The 18,705-nt window shown below is 44.5% G+C and overlaps 1 protein-coding gene across 1 annotated transcript in view; it reads right to left on the bottom strand.

Annotated features, from left to right (window-relative positions):
- SORCS1 (sortilin related VPS10 domain containing receptor 1) overlaps positions 1-18,705 on the bottom strand; it is a 410,485-nt gene that overhangs the window by 276,500 nt on the left and 115,280 nt on the right. The window contains exon 3 of the mRNA XM_026651051.1: positions 7,639-7,706. Within this exon, the coding sequence (XP_026506836.1) occupies positions 7,639-7,706 (68 nt within the window). The remainder of the gene's footprint in view (positions 1-7,638; positions 7,707-18,705) is intronic.

The raw sequence follows: 18,705 nt of genomic DNA on the forward strand, positions 1-18,705 counted from the left end.
TTGGTAGAGAAGAAATGTCCTCGCTTAGAAAGTGCTGTGTGGGGCAACTTAGAACCGTGGGCAATTGCAACTGTTTATAGTATTTGAAGACTAAGCAGAGCATAGACACAGGCCTCTCTAGGTGCTCTCTTTTGCTGGGGAATAACACACTGCTGGCAGGGAATTGAATGAGGCCTGGAAAACCCCCGGAAACCAGGGCATGAGAGGTGAAGACTGGGGAGCCGGAAGCCTGAGAGTGAGGGCCCTCGCTGAACTGTTGCCCTGAACTGTGGCAGTACTTTAGGCTCGCTGAGAACCACTAACCATTGTGTATCTTATGCATCATCTCTGAATCTGGCCCAGTATGTGAATGTGTATAAAATAATACTGACTTCAATTGAGTTATATCAAGGAACATTTTGCCCCATTGGGCCTGTACAATATTCCTACACAACTCCATGGCATGCAGTTGAACAGGACCCCCGCATTGATTGGATACCACATGGCCAGATTCCTCCTTTTATTAGCCCTTTTATAAAGAAGAACAACCACTGACAAATCCCATTTAAAGTGTTATAGATATCTGCGAAGCAGCATGAACACCGTACATCTGTTATTTACAGTATATTGATAATATATGTCACATTAATATTCATAATCATGATTTACATATTGGCTTTCGCGCTGCAATGGGATCAGGGGTTTTTTGATTTACATGGTTGCACTACCACATTTCATGACTGGATGCAACAGAGAACGCACTTTTAATGTGCATAATAAATTTGCATCTTCATTAATGCTGAATATTTTATCCATGCAAACCAGGCGATGCAGAAGGCACTAGATTGAAATTCTAAACCAAGTCACACCTCAAAGGTTGCGGGCTCGATTCTCCTCTGACTCACCCCATGGTGTAAATCCATTGGCTTAAATGTAAGCGAGGTCAGAAACGGGACCAGAGAATTCAGTTGTGGAAGAGGCCTGTGTTTATATGGCCCTGATTCTGCAAAATGCTTAAGCAGTGAAGTCATTGAGACTTCAACACATGCTTAAGTGCTTTGCTGAATCACAGCCTATGAAAGCATCTGCTGGAAGTTATAGGTGGGCTTGGCAGAATTCAGTTTTTATTGTTTTGGAATTCTAATGGCCAATAGCAATATTTATTATATTGGTGGTCAGATAGTAATTATTTAATGACTGTAGATGTCGAGATTCAAAAAGTTAAAGCTTTATAACACAACTTGTCAACATCACAAGTCAAAATATACAAAGTAACAGATATCCTTAAATCAAACTCCAATAAATTCTTAAGCAGCATTTTTCTTACTTTGACTATCTGTAAATTTCAATTATTATTGATGCAAATATGGTTTTTTATCATTTTGAGTGTGTATGGTAAAATTGACATTTACCAATAAAAATCTAATCCTTCCAAGCCTACTTACATACCAATGTCCATAAGACTTTGCGAACATCATTGGAATTCACATTGGTAGCATGCAAAGTACCCCAGGAAGCCTCTTACTAATATCAACTAGGGTTGGGAGAAACTGACTAGGTTTCTATTGTAAGGTTTTATTCTTAGAATCATAGAATCTCAGGGTTGGAAGGGACCTCAGGAGGTCATCTAGTCCAACCTCCTGCTCAAAGCAGGACCAATCCCCAGCCAGATTTTTGCCCCAGATCCCTAAATGCCCCCCCTCCCAAGGATTGAACTCACAACCGTGGGTTTAGCAGGCCAATGCTCAAACCACTGAGCTATCCTTCTCATCCCTACTGCCTATCACCCTGGTATCTGATCACCTTCCATGCAAAATCAATAGCAACTGCGAAGTCCCTAGTGGACTTGGGTGCTGAGCACAAAGCATCCGATCCTGAGATGGGTGGAGGGCACTCAGCTCCCACTGAAGTCAGGAAACCAAATCCTGAGGTCCTTATTGAGGCCCCACTCAGGCAAGGATCCCACTAGGATCAAATTGTAAAATATACAGCTTCCTATGTGCAAAACTGAGCATGTGAACTCAAACCCCAGGACCCTCAGGCATTCATGAGAGCGACAGCCAAGGGTTCGAATGTTCACAGGAGGGAAAAACAAAATAGAGGCACATGCAAAATTCATTTTTAAATTCAAGTGAATTCCCATAGGACAGTGGTTTTCAGACCACCGGGGTCCGCAGATTATGTCTAAGATTTCCAAAGGGGTCCGCACCCTCCATTTGAAATTTTTTAGGGATCCATAAATGAAAAATGTTGAAAAACACTAGGAGATACGTGGCAGCATTTCCCCGGCTCGGATATTCGGGTAAGGAAACTAACTTAGTCACACAGTGTAATTGAAGTACTGAATTTAGTGATAAAAATATTTCAAATAGCTCTTTTCAAGTCCCTTTTCCCCAAAACTGCCAGTTAGAATGTATTCAATAAAAGGTCTCTCTCGGTCACTTTTTTGAATTGATTTGTTTCTCCTGCTTTCTCCAGCTAAGACACCCTAATCCTCTGCAGCTGCAACTTGTGCCATGTCTCTAAACCATAGGTTATGACCTTATTAATGCAGCTCAGCAGGTGGAAAATAAAAGTGCATTGAACCAGCCTGAGATACACAGGAGATTGATTTATGGAATAATGGGGTATCTGGGAAGTTTCATTCAAAACAGGCAAGTGTATATCACAGAGCTTTAAAGTGTTCTGGTATAACATAATTCTCATTTGTAGCAAGTATACTCCATACAGGCAAAAACAGGTAGAGGATATTTAACATAACTTGTAATTAGACAACATCATGTGATCCAAAAGGGGACGGGAAGGTGAAATTGATCATGGTCCGTTTTGGTCCTTCCTCTGCTGACTCACAAAAGCAAACTGAGGAGAGAGCAAAGGGGTGATGCCTGGGGTGATGGTGATGACACATGCATATGCCTCTACAAACACAACATCCTGGATGAGCCGAGCTGTAAACTGCTTTCCACTTCTACCACCTTTTATCCAGGGAACACAGGGTGCTTTGCAAACATGAATTCATTGAGACTTCTAACAAACTCGGTGGGGAAGGTAAATATTTTTTTCTGTTTCACAGCTGAGTAAACTGATAGAGAGGTTAAGAGACTCTTGCTCAAGATCACACAAGAAGTTCATGACAAAGCTGGAAACAGAATCCGGGAATTCTGAAACGCTCTCTATTGCTTTAACCACTGTAATAATTCTAGTTATTCTGTACATATTATTTTAGATTTTCAAATCATAGCAAACATCAATCGTCTCACCCTCAAAACATGCCTAGGAAATATGGTGATGAATATCCCCATTTTACATTTGCCTGAAGCTTCACAGCAAGGCAGAGGCAAAGCTGGGATTTGAATAAAGGAGTTTCAAGTTCAATGCACTAGGCCATGCTGCTTGCATCCTTTCCAAGTTAGAAGCTCAAGAGCCTGGTTTCATTTGCACCCATTTTACACAGGTGTAGCCCTAATGATTTCAATGTCTGTACTCTTTGTTGACCAAACATTGGTGTAGGTAAGATCTGAGATATGGAGACTTTTGCAGCCCTTGTTTTGCAGGACTAATCGATTTTTGGGGGATAAGGCAGGTGAAGATGGGGGTACTATCTTGGGGACAATTTAAAGCAGAAAATGTAATTGGTTGGAGAAGTGAGTGGGATAAATTGGATGCCTACAATGTATGACAGCTTGCCTTAATCTTGCAACCGTTTACATGTGTGCTTAAACAGAGGCAGCACGGCTTAGTGGACAGAGCACTGACTAGGATTCAGGATACCCGAGTTCTGATCCTACCTGTGTCACTGGCCCACTGGATGACCTTGGGCAAGTCACTTTCCCGCTCTGTGCCATCTGTAAAATGGGGATAATGGTACTGAGCTCCTTTGTAAAGTCCTTTGAGATCTACTGATGAAAGGCACTGTACAAAAGCTAGGGATTCTTATCAGAAGTCGTCCCACTGATTTCAATGGGACGGCTCAATGGAATAAAGTAAAGCCCAGGCCTAAATGTTTGCAGGGCTAAGGCTAACAGCATGCAATTAGCTGCTTTTCCTCTTCAGGCCCTGAATGAAAAGTTCAACGCAGGGCTCCCCAGAACTCTGATCACATCAAAAAAAAAGAAAGGGAGAACATTATTTCCCTCCACTCCCCACAGAGTCTATATCTGTTATTCTGACATTTTATTTATCTCAGACCTAAGCTTATCTTGCTCCTGTAGTAAAAACCATCATCTTCTCCCAAGTCTCAAAGTGTAATCCTCTTTGTGATCCAAGAGATCACTGAGAGAGGAAGAGAAATAAAACCTCGAATAATTGCTCGGCGTGAGATAATCTTTGCTTCTCCCTCTTTTCTCTTTCTTGAATGAATAAAATAAATAAATAAAACCCAAGAATGGCGAGACAAGAAAAATCTGTCGAGAGGATTATGGTGTAAATAATGCCAGGTCCAGCCGACAAGAAATCTCGTTCGCTCGCTTCAGAGGCAGCATCTCACTTGCCACCATGAGCCTATTGATCCACTAAGGGTATGTCTACACTACAGCCGCTAGAGTGGGACAGCTATGGCACTGCAGCTGTAGGGCCATATTGTAGACACTTCCTACATTGATGGAGGGGATTTGCCATCAATGTAGCTAATCCACGTCTTTGAGAGGTGGTAGCTAGGTTGACAGAGAATTCTTCCATCAACCTAGCTGCATCTACAACCAGGCTTTAGGCTGACTTTGCTACAGCACTCAGGAAGCAAAATTTTTCACAGCCCTGAGCGACATAGCTAGGTAGATCTAATTATTAAGTGTAGATCAGGCCTGAAGCTTAACTTTCAAGAAGATTGTCACCCTCTTTCCATGCCTCTCCCTTTTGCTGTTTTTCTCACATACGCAAGTCAGCTGCCAATAGACTTTTTACTCACTGGATTTGTGGCGAGCTCCATACATTATCACTGCAGAAGGAGGACAGGACTGAAGTTAAATCGGCTGAGGAATTCAAAAGAAATGCCATCCTGGCCGATATTAGTATATTTATAAAAAAAAATAAATCCGTATGCTATGGTCAGTAGACGGTGTGTGTTCTAGATTGCTATAGAGCCCAACTGGTCAACAGACTGCTTATGACCATCGATAACGCCTTCGACTGCCGAGTTTATAACTAGAACTGGGCAAATTTTTTCAGCCAAAGCTTTTTTAACATAAAAACACATTTTGAAAATTCATGTCCATTTCTCTGAATTGTTTTGGTTGGAAAAAAAAATACTTTAAAAATCTGGAAAAAACCCAATGTTTTGTTTTGACGTTTTTTATGTTTCAGTTTTTTTTATTCAAAATTACTTTTGTTTTGAATTTTCTTTGCATCTTATTAATGAAAATCTTTCACTTCGTTTGATCGAAAATAATGTTTTGACTTTTCATTTAGGTGAATATTTAAAAAAAAAATGGTTTCAGCTCGAGCCAACCCAATTTTTGTTCCGTTTTTCAGAACCGTTAGTGAACCAAAAAATCAGTAATCCACATAGCTCTACTTTTAACCAGTTATAACACAAACTACTCATAAACAGCTCTACTTATAAACAATTGCTAATCATTTTCCAGCCCTTTATTAATGTACCCTTAATATGTTATATGTATGCCATGTATCACAGAGAAGACACTTTTCCTAGGTCGTGTGTAGATACAGAAAGACGTGCTTTTCCTCTTCTATCTTTTGGAAACAGTCAACCATGTGCGAGAGCAAAGTAAACCAGGGATAGTGTGTTCTTTTATGGGCCAACATCAGCTCTCAAGAAATAAAACAAATCAGAGAAATGAAGGATAATTTTTTCCTCCCTCTTATTTCTATTTTCCTTGATTTTTTTATACAAGTGTATCAGGTGCTTTAAATAACAAGTGCCCTTCCATCATTTTCTCCCCTGTTACACCGAAAATGGGAAACCTCCAATGGGACCGTCACAAGGATCCTCACTCATGGCCTCTGGTGAAGCAGAAAAAACAGATTTCACCAGGAAAGCAGGGGAAAGAAAATAGCAACAAAACATACTTAACACTCATATGAACATTCTTCCTCTGAGGCTCTCGAAGCAATTGACAAACTCAAGGTTCAAGCCGAAGCCCATCGAAGTCAATGGGAAACATTCCCAGATAGCTCAGAGGCTGAAAAATCTGACGCAGGTGCTCGATGTGCATGTGAGAGTAACGACGACAATAGAGACAGCAGGATCGCTCATGAGCTTCACGTTAAGCACGTGCCTCAGGAGCCCTAGAGAGGACTTTAGCTGTGATCATTGCATAAAACTCACTGACTGCCAATAAGAATTCAGCAGGAGGAAATAAGGTAGCATATGCCCTTAATTAATTAACCCTCCCAAAAGACTACACTCCCATGAGGTAAATAAATATCCCTATGCCCGTCTACTAAAAGGGTAAACCGAGGCAACAGCAGCTTGCTCATGCACACAGAGCATCTCAGTAACAAATCTGGGAAACAATTCAGGGGCTCACTGCTTTTCTTTTCCCTCTCAGCATATGAGCAGCTTCTGTTGACCTCAGCAAGAGTTACTATCATACAACCAGAGAACTGGGAACCCAGGAGTCTTGACTAACAGGCCATCTAATCTAACCACTAGATGACACTCACAGTCAAGCAGTAAGTGTCGGCAGACAACTTCATTTCAATGTGCCTAATGTGCCTGGCCTATTCATAAACCTCTACAAGAGAAGGAAACATGGAAATGTGAAGTGGTGATCAGTCACCCAGTCCTAATAACAATGGATGTGGGCCAGGAAACCCTTACTATTCACTTGAACAGTCCTCAAACACACGAGCACCCCTACAGGCCCTACACATGAGTTACAATAGAACCTCAGAGTTATGAACACCAGAGTTATGAATTGACCAGTCAACCACACACCTCATTTGGAACCAGAAGTATGCAATCAGGCAGCAGCAGAAACACACACACACACACACACACACACACACACACAGCAAATACAGTACAGCACTGTGTTAAACGTAAACGACTAAAAAAATAAATAAAGGGAAAGTTTAAAAAAAAGATTTGACAAAGTAAGGAAACGGTTTCTGTGCTTGTTTCGTTTAAATTAAGACGGTTAAAAGCAGCATTTTTCTATGCATAGTAAGGTTTCAAAGCTGTATTAAGTCAATGTTCAGTTGTAAACTTTTGAAAGAACCACCATGGCGTTTTGTTCAGAGTTACGAACATTTCAGAGTGACGAACAACCTCCATTCCGGAGGTGTCCGTAACTGTGGTTCTACTCTAGGATCACTGGGGCAGCGTTGTGCGATGGCGCTCTTGTCATTGCAAACTGAAATCAAGTGTTACAGATCAAAACAGGGGGGTTGTTGGTTGGGTTTCAATCAATTGGTTTATTAATTCTGAACAGGATTGTGTGTAAAAACAAAAAAACAAAAAAACCCCTAAGTGACAGTTACATGAAATGTATTATCTAGCGAGCTGAACAAGACAATCAGACCTCAGTCCCATCATCCCCAAGAATGAGAGAACAAAGGACTAAAAGAGAGAAAGAGAGAGAGAGCTTAGCCGTGAACCTTCCAGCATGTAAAAAATCCAATTAAATTCAATAAAAGAACTGTACCGGACTGTTCATGTTTAAGTAAGACAGTAATTATTAGCTCAATTTATCTACGTACCTCCAAAGCGAGCTCTCGGTGATGCTCCCCAGGTTGTAGTCATACAGCTTTGTCAGAATTAGAATCACCTGGAGGCAAAAGAAGAAATCATGGTTAGTCTGAAACAATTACAATCTCTTAGAACTGAAATGACCCAAGGGAGGGTTTAGGATTCCTTTAATGGGTGCTTAACATAATTGAATGAATTGTTAAAGCGTTTGTCTAAACTGACATGGGAAGTGCTTGCAGATGCTGTATGTTGAACTGAGCAGACCTTTCCCTGTTCAACGCTGCTGTACCATTATACGGTGCGTTCTTCCCCCAGGAGGCAAAGCGGGTGACAAAATACACCAGACACAATAATTTCAGATACAGGAGGAGATCTGCAGTATGTGGCAGAAAGAGTGATTGCCTCCCACTGGGATTCCTGAGCATGAGAACAACCAGCCTGTAATGGAGCAGAGGTCCTTCTGGGCCAGAATCTTGTCTTTCATGGTGGTCAGTACCAGAAGAAGATGCAAGAACCCTGAAGAAGGCCAATGTGGGCTACTCTGTCCCCCATGAAGGCCTCATTCGAACCCCTAAAAAGTAGAGAGTGGCTTAAATTCCAAAGCATGGAGGTTTTGGATCCCTTCCAACATTTTTCTTAGGGATCAAAAACCTCTGTCAGGCAACCTAATCATACCTTCATACATCTAAAGCTGAATTTAGACATCTAAATAAGTCATTGGATTCTCAAATTCCCATGAGACTGTCAATATTACTTGTATGTACTTGTATGTGTGTATGTATTTGCTGGTCTTAGTCAGTTGCTTTTGTGAGCCTTTCATACAGCAATAGTGGAGAGAAAAGACACTTAAACAACAATATGTAAACATGATTGTAAAAGCGCAAAAAATTGGTGGAGGACTATGGGGCAACGGCCAGGCCTGAGACGATATCTAGTTAAAGCTGCTCAGGAAATGGGTTTTGCTCCTGCGAAACATTTTGATTAAACATGAATAAAAGATTTTGTTTTCATCAACACTTTTTCTTCAAAAGTTTTCGGGTTTTTGTCAATCCCCCCACCCCTGCCCCCCAAAACAAAGCAAAAAACCCACTGATTTGGCGGGGGAGGGGTCTGGATTAAGAGTTGCGGGTTTCAGTTGCTGAAAACCGAAAAGGTCCGAGTTTGGCTTGGTCTGCACTACCAACTTATGTCGATATCACCACGTCGCTCAGGGGTGTGAAAAATCCACACCTGAGCAACGTAGTTATACTGACCTAACCCCCAGTGTTGACCGTCTCGACGGGAGGGCTTGTCCTGTTGAAAAGGCTAGCGCCTCTCAGAGAGGTGCAGTACCCATGCTGACAGGAGAAGCTCTCCTGTTGGCGTAGGTAGCCCCTTCATTAAGTGCTACAGCAGCACAGCTGCAAGTGTAGACAATCGCTTAATGAAAAGTGTTCACCCACAGGTGATGTGATGTTTTTGTCTTTTTCATCTTTGTCCTGTGAGAGTCCATTTTGAGTGACTTTCTAGTTTCACCTGTTTAGTTGATATTGGGGCATTTAGTGCATTGGAAGAGGTACGCCACATGTAGGACCCCTGGATCTTGAAAGGTGTGTTGCGGTCGGTGTTGATCATTGTTACAGTGGAGACATGTGTGCCAGGTTTTGCTTTTGTTGATCTGGAAGCATCCAGTGCCTCTTTGAGTTGGTGTGTCCTGGTCCGTGTGGAGCTTGCTTCTGATGATGAGCTTGGAGAGACTGGGGGAGGGGAGGGTTGTTTGAAGGCCAGAAGAAGGGGTTCAGGAATGATTTCTTTCAGAATCAAGTCTCCATTGAGTATGGGTTGTAGTTGTTTGATGTTACCCCCCATGGGTTCCAGTGTGGAGTGGCAGATGAGAACTAGGAGCGTGTGGTTGGAGGACATTTTATTTCTGTAGTGAAGCAAGTTCTCTCAGGGTATTTGGGGCAGCCTGTTCCATGATACGATCGACTTGTCTGGTGGAGTGTCCTTGTTTGGTGAAAGCTGTTTTGAATGTGTTAAGGTGTATATCCTGGACTTTCTACTCAGAGCATATTCTGTGGTATCTGTGTGCCTAGCTGTAGATAACAGATTTCTTGATGTGTTTGGGGCGGTTACTGGATCTATGAAGGTAAGTGATCAGTGGGTTTCTTGTACATAGTTGTCTGTAGGGTTCCGTTGTTGAAGCTGATCATGGTGTCCAGGGAACTGATGCTAGTGTGGGAGCGTTCTAGAGAAAGTCTGATGGATGGATGATGGCTGTTGAAGTTGTGGTGGAAATCTATGAGGGAGGTTAAGTCATCTGTCCAGAGGATCAAAATATCATCGATGTATCACAGGTATATCACTGGCTTCGTGGTGCATTTGTCCAGAAATTCTTCTTTAAGATGGCCCATGAAGAGGCTGGCATATTGGGAAGCCATCCCAGGGCTGTTCCCATCGTTTGGACAAAGTATTTGTCGTTGAATGTAAAATTGTTATGGGTGAGGCTGAAATGGATGAGTTTGGCAATGTGTTTGGGGTGGATATCTGAGGGCCATCCATTGCCATGTAAATATTTGTGGCAGGCAGCTATGCCATCATTGTGAGGGATGTACTGTATAGGGAAGTGACATACATGGTGGCAAGGATGGTGTTTTAATGTTGAGAAGTTTGTGGAGGAAGTCGGTTGTGTCCTGGGGGAAGCGGGCCCTTTGTGTGGCAAATGATTGAGGATGGTTTCTATGAGTTCCAATATTCCTTCAGTAAGAGTGCTGTGGCCCACAGCACACCTCTGAAGATCACAGCACATGGTGTACCTCATCCAGTGCACTAAATGCCCTAACAACAACTACGTGGGTGAAACCAGACCATCACCACACTCTCAAATGAACTCACAGGAAAATGATCAAAGACAAAAAAAACTATTGCCTGTGGGTGAGCACTTTTCACAAAGCCATCACTCTATATCTAACCTATCAGTCCTCATCCTCAAAGGAAACCTACATAGCACTTTAAAAAGACGAGCCTGGGAGCTTAAATTCATAACTTTGCTAGACATGACATCAAGAAGTTTCTGCTTTGCTGTAACCCTTGTTCCCTCCAAAACAAAATTTCAGCGAAACTGACACCATTTCACAAAGTATTTCAATTTCAACAGAACTGCATTTGCTGATGACAAACTGTTGTGTCAAATTTTTTCAAACCTGTTCTAGGAATTGCTCTGCATTCTACAAATCTGATGCAAAGCTCAAGGGAGTACAATCCCATTTAGGGAAGTGGTTCTTTGCTCCTTAATAATATTGTGCTGGCACACGATGGCTCCCAGTGGTGGATGGTAATCTCAATGCAAATTATATAAATTCTTTGTCCTACTCCCATCTATGTCAATGGGAATGTATCCACTGATTTCAATGACAGCAGGATCTGTTATTTGCAGGCTTGGCAGAATTAATTTTTTTTCCTAATAATTTCAACAGCTAATAATGTTTATTTTAAAACTTTTTTTTTCAATTTTTAGCAATTTAAATGTTCACAACTGTTTAAAACCCATGATTGCATGCTTTTTTTTTTACATTTTCATCTGTTTAAATATCCACAGTCACAGGAAATTGGGAGGGTCAGACAATTATTTAATTATAGTAGACATTCAGATTCAAAAAGTTAAAGCTTTACAATAATTAAAACACAAATTGTCTACATCACATGTCAAAATATACAAAGTAAATATCCTTAAATCAAACTCTAATAAGTTCTCAAGCAGAATTTTTCTGACTTTGCCTGTATGTAAATGTCTAATGTTATATATGGAATTATTTTTTTCAGTTTGTGGGTGTACGGTGAAATCAATGTTTACCAATATTTACCGATAAAAGTCTAATCCCTCCAAGCCTAGTTATCTGTGAAACACTTTCACATCTGGATCACTATGAGGAGAGCACTTTCAGATCCTTCTTGGGAAGGGACACCATATAAATAGAAGGCATTTTTGTTATTTCATTACTTGGTGATGTCTATCTAGGTTCTTAGTCTATGCCCATCACTGTGGTATCTGGTCACCTTATAATAGTCAATCGCATTTTATTCTAGAATCATATAGACAACCCCCTGCCATCATAGTAGAGGAGAGATTAAAGGACTTATCCAAGGTCACACAGTGAGTCAGTAGCAGAGCCAAGAAGAGAGGCCAGCGTTCCAAATTCCCAGTCCAGAGCCTTGACCACAAAACTACTTTTTCTGCCATCTCCTGGTGTAGGGATTCTGACTTCAACACACTTCTGCACAGGATGCTGCACATATAACATGTCCCTTAGGTTTCATCAGAGAACATCTCCACAACAGTCTCTCTTTTCCATTCACTTTACCTCAAGCAGCCGCAATAGGGTTACTCCAAACCAAGACACACAGGCAACATGAACAAGTCACGGTTGGGCAGCAAAATTGCTTATTTATGCCAAATTCCCATATGCACTTTTTGTTAAACTGTTATTTCAATAACCTGTGCAAGACCATCTTTTTTAAAAAGTATTATTTCTCCTTTTCATTTCTTTGTTATTCAGACTGCAAAAGGTTAGTTTGTGTTTGATATCATGGTGGGTTTTGTTGTTGCAGTGGTTGGTTTTTTGCTTTGTTTTCCCGGGCTGTCGCCAGATAGCTTAGAGGAACCTAATGATCAGAGACATGCATATTATGTTGTTCTAAATGTCAGAATATGGGCTGTGATGAAACGCTGTAATGAAATGAAACAGAATGTCTCACCCTTCACATTTGTTTGTTTTTTTCCTCTTTCCCGCTCCCCACATTTACCAATCAACACAAACTAACAAGGGCAAGAAGAAAACAACAGCCAAAATAGTGGTGCGCGCAACATACACACACAGGAGCTGAAAATCTGGTTTTATGCCTGTGAGCTCTTTTAAAAACTGAGATGAAAAGTGAAACGTTCTTTTCAGGGATAGAAACTCTGCTATTACAGCCAAAGTTACAGCTTTGCTTTCATGCCCCTGAAGTAAGGTGGTTTCGAAACGGGTCCCTCATCTTTCCCTGTTTAAGGGAAGTGGCACAGGATGCGATGGGTGATGTTTTTGAGGCCCAAACACAGGTGATGGCCTACAGCGCATCTGGTCCTCAAATGACAGGGCAGCAAGCAGCTCAGTTAGAAAACTTCCATTTTGGTTGAAAAGCCATCGAGCCTCACAACCCAGAGCGTTTTCATGAACAACATTTCAACCAACTCTACATTTTTCAAACTTGGGAGCCTAGAGTGAATTGCCACCACTTTCTAAAGAGCCCAGTTGTGTTGGACACCTTGGATTTTGGGTCCTCAACCAGACATACACCTTAAAAGGGCCTGATTTTCAGAGGCTGAGCGCTCAGCACTTTCTGAAAATCAGGCCTTTAAATTGTCCCCGGTTTGGGAGCACAAAATCACTAATAACTTTGGAAAATCTTGGCCTAAATCTACTCACCCAAATAACAGTGGCTGGCAGTGGTGGCTAATGACTTTTTTGAGAAGTGATGGACCTATCACAAAGTCTCAAATTCCAGTATATGTCCATCTCCTTGCAGTCTTGGCCAGGGGAGGTGTGGGGGAGAGACTCTGCTTTGCCCTGCCAGGGCCACAGCTTCCCCTTGCACCTTGTGACTGCAGGTATCCAGTGTCACTGGCCCTGCGGCAGTGCAAGTTTCCCTGTGCAGCTCTGCTGTCACAGCTTCCCTCACCAGTCAGGAGTGTAGGAAGCATACCTGGGCCGGAAACGTTCAGCCGTGGGCGGGGTGAAAGTAAGTTAAAGGACTTGCAGGTACGCCGGAGTCCTGAGCAGGGGTGTGGCCTCAACCGGAAGAGGCGTGGCCTCAAATCACCCCTGGGGCTGGGAGCCCCGGGGCCTTTAAATCACCCCTGGGGCTACCAGCTGCAGAGGCGGCTGGGAGCCCCGGGGCTCAGGGGTGATTTAAAGGGCCCGGGGCTCTGGCCACCGCTACCACAGCGGAGCTCCGGGCCCTTTAAATCACCAACGGAGCCCTGTCGCCACTACCCCAGGGCTCCGGCAGCCGGGCTCAGGCAGCAATTTAAAGGGCCCAGGGTAGCGGCGGCAGGGCTCCTGTGAGGATTTAAAGGGCCAGGGTTCCCTGCAGCAGCAGGAGCCCCCGTGCCCTTTAAAGCGCCGCCCAAGCCCTGCTGCCAGAGCCCCGGGGTAGGAGCGGCAGGGCTCCGGCGGTGATTTAAAGGGCCCAGGGCTCCCCGCAGTGGCTGGAGCCCCGGGCCCTTTAAATCATCGCCTGAGCCCTGCCGCTGCTACCCCAGGGCTCCAGCAGCGGGGCTCGGGAGGCAATTTAAAGGGCCCTGGGCTGCGACCGCTGCAGGGAGCCCCAGACCCTTTAAATCGCCAGCCTGGGGAAGCCGGTCCGGTCAAGCATGGCGTAGCGGCTCTTGCAGGGGAGCCTATCCCGCAGCCGGGGGCTTGTCCTCCTCCTTGCAATCCTGGCCAGGGGTCTCTGTTCCACTGGGCCAGGAAGACTGCAGGCTCCCCCACGCCTTGCATGCTGGTGTCTTTGGCCCCTTGGCTGTGCCGCTGTGTGAGTGCTGAGAAGGAGCCCCCTCCAGGCCCGCTGTCAGAACCGGCCATAGCTATTGCAACTCTGCCGCAGCCTCACCAAGCCGTGTCTACCACGGCAACGCCCTCATACAGTGACTCCTGGGCATGGGAGATTGCCATGGTAACAAGACAGCATCCCAAGGCACTATGACCTGTACTGGGATTTGAGCCTCATCCGCAGCAGTGCACTTTCTGGCTCTGCATTGCACTATGGAGATGGGAGAGAGAGGGAGTAACGTGAAAGATTTAAAATGTCTGTGGGCTTGTGTTGCTTATTGAATAGGTACAAGCTTAACTGTCCTTAAAAACCTGGATATAGACAAAAAACGTCACAAGGCCTGCCCTGAATTACTTAAAATCCAAATGGACAAGAGATTGGCAGCCTCTTCCTGTCACATTTGTGCCTAGCATAAACCTTGGTTTATACTGTTCTGCTGCAAATTAATTTGTTGAGGTTCTAACATGGCCACCTATCACCCCGGTAGCTGATGAAGGGCTTTTGTCTTTAGCTCAAGGTGTAACTTAAGAGTTGCCCCTAACCCAGCTCCCTTCCACACACACAAATCTCCAGTTCAAGTGAAGTGGTGCTTCAAACTCAATCTAGCTAGCACATTTAAGGTGAACGCCAGGGGAGTGAGTTGAAGCTTGAGTACTGCTAGTTACCAGCTCTGGTTAGCACAACTCACCAGAGGCGAATCATAGAATAACAGGGTTGGAAGGGACCTCAGGAGATCATCTAGTCCAACCCCCTACTCACAGCAGGACAAATCCCCAGTGTTCGTTTTTTTTTTTGTTTTTTTTTAAATAAACCCCCAGTTCCCTAAGTGGCCCCCTCAAGGATTGAACTCACAACCCTGGGTTTAGCAGGCCAATGCTCAAACCACTGAGCTATCCCTCCCTCTCTCCCAGTCCAACCCCACTGTGCAGCTCCAGTGGTGGTTGTGCAGTTGCTCTCATTCAAGCTAGGCTAGGTCGAGTGGAGCAACTTGAGCTATCCGATGCCGTGAAGACGAGTCCAAAGGTGCTTTTGTTTTTCCAAGCCACAGGGTGTTCTTCTGCAGGCTATTTTTTAGCCTTTCACAATTATAGTTACATCTTCACTGCATAGTGAACTGGAGTGATCGGCACTTGGGTCGAAGCACAAGAGTTAGCCTATCCCGGATGTGGGCGTGCCCCCCCCCCAGGGCAAAGCCTTACACACGTTACTGTCCCCTCATTGTTTCTGCCCTCACCTGGTGTGGCTGGGGGCGTATCCCATGCTTCTTTGAACTGAGATGCTCTTGGACACTTTCCCAGTCAGCTTTTTCAACTGCAAGAAAGCACTTGTCTGACCTTTAGGGGGAATTGTGGGAATAAATTGCAGGACTATCAGTCCTCAAGTGATTTAGCCTGCATCCTCAATGCACAAGTGGATTTCGGGCCAGTGAAAGCAGTCCCTTGGGTCTCACCTGTACTCCCAGCCAGGCAGGCTAGCCAGGGCTTAAAGCACCCACAAACCCAGGTCAGAGGTTTTCTGTGTGGATGGTAGGGGGCAGTTGGGCTAAAGCCCTGGTAAACTTTGCAGTAAAGACATGTCCTGCATGGCAGGGATGAGAAAAGGAAACACTTAAGCCACGTCTAAGGCCTTGTCTAAAATTGTGGCAGCATGTAGGGTATCTGTAGCTACACACTGCAGTGCATAGCTACATGCGGCAGTGAAATGTTCTGGCAGCGGGGAGCCAGCCGGGAGTTGCCAGAGCCTTTTCCCGCTGTCTCTCCCCGGCCGGAGCTTTTGCCCATGGCTGGAGCCTTTCGCTGCAGCAGGGAAAGGCTCCAGCCGTGGGGAGGAAGTAGGACACTACATTGCTAACAATAGCAGTGTAGACGGGAGGCATTGCATGGTTGTGTAGAGAGGCATGCAGAGTATATATCCTAGAATTCTGCTGTCTCTCTATTTTACTCACCTAAGCAGTGCCTCACAGTCTACACGGATATTTATACATGTGGTAGCTGGGTATGCAGTGTCTGTACTCCAGATGCCACCATAACTGTAAACCTACTCTATATCCCCACTACTAAGGACCCACTGTGCAAAAAAGCCCCTGTATCCTCAAACTTAACCTTATTTCGACAAAGAGTTCCCTCCAGTTGGAGACATTTGATCATCTATATCAGGGGTCAGCAACCTTTCAGAAGTGGTGTGCCGAGTCTTCATTTATTCACTCTAATTTAAGGTTTCGCATGCCAGTCATGCATTTTAACATTTTTAGAAGGTCTCTTTCTAGAAGTCTATAATATATAACTAAACTATTGTTGTATGTAAAGTAAATAAGGTTTTTAAAATGTTTAAGAAGCTTCATTGAAAATGAAATTAAAATGCAGAGCCCCCCAGACCGGTGGCCAGGACCCAGGCAGTGTGAGTGCCACTGAAAATCAGCTCGCATGCCGCCTTCCGCATGCATGCCATAGGTTGCCTACCCCTGATCTATATTCTCACCAATCCCTCAGCTCCTGACTGCAAATGTCTTCCACTTATACAGCACAACAGGATTTTATAGCAACTTTTATAGCTCTGTGGTGGGAAGGCTTCTTCAAACAGAAGAAACCAATCAAATAAAAAAGTCTATTATAACTTCCAGGGGATTGGCTGTTACAAAGTATTGTGACTAGACTGACCTAAAACTGTGTCAGGAAGAGGCACCCTACAGGATCCAAATGTTGACTCCAAAAGGCACAACAGGCCCCCTATTTGGGAAGGTATAAACAGAAACTTTTCCTTAAACTTATCAGCCTTCTATACACTAATACAGTCTGTACCTGCTTAAGCAGTGGGTCCAGCTGCACCAGAAGTGACCATGGAGTTAAAAATGGTTCAGCCCTCTTTTATGCTAGTATTTAAACTGCACTCTAGTGGATAGGGGAGTGGGATCCAGGAGACCCAGATTCTGTCCCTGCTGTTGATGCCCATGACCCAATGGAGCTGCGGATGAGGGGTTTGGGGTGTGGGAGGAGCTCAGGACTGGCGCAGAGGGTTGGGGTGGGGCCAGGAATGAGGGGTTCAGGGTTTGGGGGGGCTCAGGGCTGGGACAGGGGGTTGGGATGCGGGAGGGGGTCAGGGCTCTGGGCTGGCAGTGCAGGTTCTGGGTTGGGTCCGGGGAGTCGGAGTTTGGGGTGCAGGAAGGGATTCCAGGTTTGGGGGCACTGACTTACCTCCAGCAGCTCTCAATCAGCAGTGCAGCGGGGGTGCAGAGGGATGCTTCCCACCTGTCTTGGCACCATGGACCGCGTTGCGCCCCGGAAGCAGCCAGCAGCAGGTCCAGCTCCTAGGCGGAGGTGCGCAAGCAGCTTCGCATGACTCTTGCCTGCAGGCACCGCCTCCCCAGGTCCCATTGGCCGTTTCCTGGCCAATGGGAGTGCGGAGCCGGTGCTGGGAGGATCCCTGTGGCCCCCCGCCTAGAAGCTGGACCCGCTATTGGCCACTTCCAGAGCGCAGCACAGTGTCAGAACAAGTAGGAACTAGCCTGCCTTAGCTGGACAGTGCCGCTGACGGGACTTTTAACGTCCCAGTCGGCGGTGCTGACCAGAGCGATCCAGTGCCTTATATGCCGTGACCCAGTACTGGGTCGTGACCCAAAGTTTGAAAAACGCTGGTCTAGTTAGTATTGACCATACTATCATGACCAGGTATGCAATATATTCCACCAGGGGGAAGCCAAAATCAACATAGCTGACCTGCACATGTGTTTCTGGCTGTTCACTGTCCTGTGAATCCCATAGTAAACTATGGGGACCAATTCTGTGCCACTCTCAGCAATAAAATATGCCAAAACTCAAATACACCATTGAAAGCTAGTTTGAAAATAAGTTTTCAAAAGCATGCTGGTCATCTATGATCATGCAGCTTTCTGAATGACGAAGTTTTCATACATTGCATTTTAATAGCCAAAATTCTCAGTATGGGCTGTATAGTTAGTTGCGTATGTCATCCAATCAGAGAACCGAAACAATACCACCTGACTTATGTAACTCCCCCCCCCACAGCATGTGTTTTGAAGTTTGAAAAAGAAAACATTCTCAATGAGCTGTTTTGGCAGTCTATTGACACAGGGATTTTCAAAGAAATTCACAAATGATTCTGAATAACTAATTCAACCGAGAATTTCATATTCTGCTAATCAATAGCAAAAAAGACATAACCCAAAGAACTCAGCATTTGGGGCAAATGGTGCAAACTTCATCCAACACAATATTCTTATTTAATATTTTTAGAACAGTCAGAAAGCCAGGATCAGGAACCCACGGTGGTAGATGCTGTACAAACACCTAAAGCAGGCACTGTGGTCTTTTTAAAGATCCTTCCATCTGATTCCCCCCCCCCCCCCCCACACACACACATTTAGAACTACTCATCAGGCCTTCTATCCCTTAACAGAAACATCACCCACCAGGAGAAGAGAGAGAAAGAACAGCAGTCAATGCAGCACTTTAACCACAAGAGCATCCTTCTTCTCTTTGGGTATGCATACA

This window comes from Terrapene carolina, unplaced genomic scaffold, assembly GCF_002925995.2.
Source record: "Terrapene carolina triunguis isolate 2854851 unplaced genomic scaffold, T_m_triunguis-2.0 Scaffold95, whole genome shotgun sequence".
Classification (NCBI taxonomy): domain Eukaryota; kingdom Metazoa; phylum Chordata; order Testudines; family Emydidae; genus Terrapene; species Terrapene triunguis.